Source organism: Eurypyga helias, unplaced genomic scaffold (assembly GCF_000690775.1).
Source record: "Eurypyga helias isolate BGI_N326 unplaced genomic scaffold, ASM69077v1 scaffold15147, whole genome shotgun sequence".
NCBI classification, from domain to species: Eukaryota; Metazoa; Chordata; class Aves; order Eurypygiformes; family Eurypygidae; genus Eurypyga; species Eurypyga helias.
Genome location: NW_010263796.1, coordinates 1 through 3,846, shown reverse-complemented (window position 1 = coordinate 3,846; position 3,846 = coordinate 1). Strand labels below are relative to the sequence as shown.

At 43.4% G+C, this 3,846-nt stretch overlaps 1 protein-coding gene across 1 annotated transcript in view; it reads right to left on the bottom strand.

The window, feature by feature from the left end:
• The window catches only part of LOC104512989 (homeobox protein Meis2-like), a gene marked incomplete at its 5' end in the record, with an annotated part of 109,343 nt that extends 105,635 nt beyond the window's left edge, over positions 1-3,708 (bottom strand). Inside the window, 3 exons of the mRNA XM_010156196.1 lie at positions 2,184-2,333; positions 3,243-3,293; positions 3,521-3,708. Coding sequence (XP_010154498.1) covers positions 2,184-2,333; positions 3,243-3,293; positions 3,521-3,708 — 389 coding nt within the window. The remainder of the gene's footprint in view (positions 1-2,183; positions 2,334-3,242; positions 3,294-3,520) is intronic.
• Between the last annotated feature and the right edge of the window lie 138 nt (positions 3,709-3,846).

The window sequence follows — 3,846 nt, the reverse complement described above, 5'->3', positions numbered from 1 at the left end:
GAGTGTTAAAGTTTTGTTGGGAAAACAAGCTAATATAAAAAAAAAAATCCAATAAGGAGACACATTTCCCAAAACGCATGAATAAAATGTAACTATGTGATACAACTCTTCATTTCCCAGTTGGTGTTCTGGTTGCACAAATTATTGCTTCCTTTCAAAACAAATAGCAGGGGGCTAAAGTAAAAATGTTATAGCTCAAATCTCCAGGAAATAAAAGGCTTTAAATTATAATACCCAATGAAGTGGTAAACCCTAACGGGTGCAAGATAAATGGGTTGTCATATTTATTTGAGTTTGTTTTTTGGGCCACAAAAGCAAGAGGAGATTCTTCTTAGGGAAGATAATAGTTATCAAATTACCAAAATGCTAACCCCCTACACCTCTGTCCTATCATTGTGTGTGAATTTAAATATTATAATGGAGCACTGCAAATTGGCTTGAGCATTCGCCATCTGCCAGAACCCTAAACAGGCTAGTTTATCTAATCTCTTCAATATAAACATAAGCATGCTCCATTTCTACACTTCCACTTGAAACACACTTTTGCAAAGAAACTGTACTGGAGAAACATGCACTTTTTTTCCCCCCTCCCTGTTGCTCTGAATTATACACAATGACCCCGTATCTTTCAGGTTGCCACTCATTTCAATTTATTTTCTAGTACTCTCCCAGAATACTTATGCACATGAATTTGGGGTTGTAAAATACCATAAACCAAATATTTTTTGAAATAGCGTCACGCCTCATAGAGTTTATTATCTACATGTGACATAGTTGATAAGCAGAGAAACTTTCAGGAACCTCTGCATACTTTTGTTTTTCCTCTCAAAATAACAGCTTTAAAATGTAAAACATAGCAAAAAAACTTATCCTGCGATGTTTACCGAATATAAATGAGAAAATGAAAGCGAAGGCTTGGGCCCAAAAATATTTCCTGGGCTCTGGAACTAAGCCGTGCCAGAAGGGGGGCATTTAGAAGAATTTATTATTATTTTATCTCCCAGTTCAGCTTCAGTCCAGGTCTAATGTAATTATCAAATACACACACAAACAACATGTTTTCAAAGGAAACAAAAGCTCCTAGAAAGCTCATTCTCCCTGGGCTTACAGCTACTCTTCTTAACACACTGGGAAATAAAGGCAGGCGCCTGTGCAGAAAGCATGGTTAACTTCACACCGGGTGTTAAATTAATATTTCAACCGCTAAAATATTAGACTGTATCATTTAGATTATGAGTTCAATAGAATCTAAAACTGTGTAAACCCCTTTTCCCCCCAGGGATGCGTTCCTATAAATAAACTAGAGTTCACACCCACTCTTTTTAACCAGAGCTATTCCTTCCCTTTTCTGTGGTACCAGCTGCAATCTTTCCCTTCACATCCCGAAGTCTCTCCGCGTCTACATCTCCTGAAGGATCACAAGAGCCGCTCCAAAACCCGGAAAAACAAAGGCACTCTCCTTACCACGAACACCAACGTGCAGTCCTACGCACATAACACTAATTCCCCAACTCTCAAAGTGTTAAAATCAACCGCTAACCTACGGTTACTCAATCATCATTCTCTCCAGCTTTCTGTAATACATTGTTAATAATTGCTTCATCAAGGTTACTGTCTTTTATTATGGAGATGTTTCAGGCGTTTGGCAATAAGTCCATATTCTGACAATAAGTTGCTGTAAAGCACAAGCATTGGAAACTCTAATGTGCTAACCCTTTTTTTTAATGCAATGTATTATTGCCAATAATTCTCATCACTTGTCATCCCCGTGAGAGGGGAGGGGGGAGCAAATCAGCAAACTTTCTCCCTAACTTTCCTGTCTCTGTTTCCTTGCGTTGCTGCATTGATTACAGAGTTGGCAAAGAAGAAGAGAAAGCACCGATCCCCCACATCAAACCGACAGTTTGCTGCCTCCCCAAGCCGCCCAGACCAGAAAACTTTATAAACCATTGCAAACTCGCTGCTCTACAGATGGAAACGGAAGGAACCTTTCGCATTTCTACAACTTTACGAAGCGAGAGGGAAGACAGTGTACAGATGGGATCCGAGCTTGCAAGAGGCTAAAGTAGTAATAATAACAATACTAACAAACAACAGCAGCAAAACAATGAAATCGGGGACAGGTCCTCCTAAGCAGGTCAAAGTATTTTTAAAAGTGCCATAAAGAAATCAGAAGGACTTACATGATCGGCTAAATTTGTGGAAGATCCTGAGAGTTCTTCGTGGTCTGATTTGGAACTGCCATCCCTTTCATCAATAACGAGGTCTATTGGCATTTTTCCTTTCAAACAACTAATGTACCGATGGCAGAAGTTATCGCACAATTCATGAACCTGAAAACAGTAACAAGTAATAGCATCAGTAATGGCAAAATATCGGATTGCAACTTTTTTCTCTTTTTTTGGTAGCAAGAACAACTCTGATCTACTCCACAAGTAACTCTAATTAAAGGGGCACAATAGTTGAAGGCAAGGAAACAATAGAGAAATTGTTGCAGCACATATTATTCTCTAGAGACTTGCCGCAGCAACAAGTTAGAGAGAGAGAGATAGTGGGCTCAGCCTGGTGTGGAGAGGAAAATCCGATCTGACGATAACATCAGAACGCTGGGAGCTGGACCCAGGCGGTATCTCTGGAGCATACACAGCCCAGACAGGTACAACTAGTCACTCGGGACGGGATCGGTTTAAACCGGGGCTGAAAAAAAAAAAAGGGGTCTGTGTGGCCGGCAGCAGTAAAACGAAGCTACTCGCTTGAGGCTGTGGGAAGAGCCGTTCTCGTCCCAGGGCACAGCCCCCTCCCCACGCCGCGCAGGGGCCCCCTGCCTCTTCCAAACATTTAGTGCTTGCTTGGGGTTAATATGCCTGCCAGAGCCGGAGAAAGGCAGGGGTGCTTTCATTTCTCTTTTTGTTAAACATATTATTTCCGACTCAGGAAAGGAACTTCTGCTGAGGGAAGGGGTAAGAAGGATGGAAGGGGTTTAATAATACATATCTATTTAATGACTCGGTTGAAATTACCCTGAAAAAAAAAAAAATAATGCCGGGCTGGGCTGGGCATGGCTGTCGGGTGTCACATGCTCTGATGGCACAGGTTACAGTATCACACTGCGTTTCCCCTATCTCCTCTGGCCATGTTTACAAGGCATCCCAAAGAGTCGGGAGGGGGGAAGGGGATGTGGAAGGTGTACGGACACACAGGGAGGGAATGGCTTGCCCCCCGCCCACCTCCGTGGCTCTTACCTTTTCTAATTCCAAAAGGTGAAACCTTAGTACTTGTATTGCTTGGATCATCTGCAAGAAAGTTTTGAGGAAGGGGTTACGTGGGAGACAGGAGCTCGGGGGCTGCGCAGAGCTGCGAGCCCGAGTGGGCGAGGGGGAGAGGGGGATTGCCAGGGCGCGCAGTCATTATCCAGGATTTCAGCTCATTGGTCACGCTTGAACAATTTTGATCAACTTTAACCTAAGCACTTGATTTTTATCATATTTATTTCAGGAGCGGTGATTAGTGCTATTATTACCGCGATCTTGGAGAAAACCTCTTCCTCTTTTCCTCGCTCCCTCTCAACGCCCCGGCCCTCATCTCCGAGGGTCCGCAGAGAAGTCAGGCAAGCACTCCCACTACCCCCTCCCCACCGCCCGCAGGAGAAAGGGGAGGGGTGGGGAAGGATGAATACCGAGGCATCTTCTTTACGGGCGGATTTAGGCACTTTGAATATTGAAACCGTTCACATTAGCAAAAGAATTAGGTTAGAAATCTCCATCTCTCTCTTCTTAGGCAGTTATTTCCCTCACTTCAGCTTCCCGTGGCTTTCAAACGCAGCTTTGCAGCGCATCGGGGCTCGAG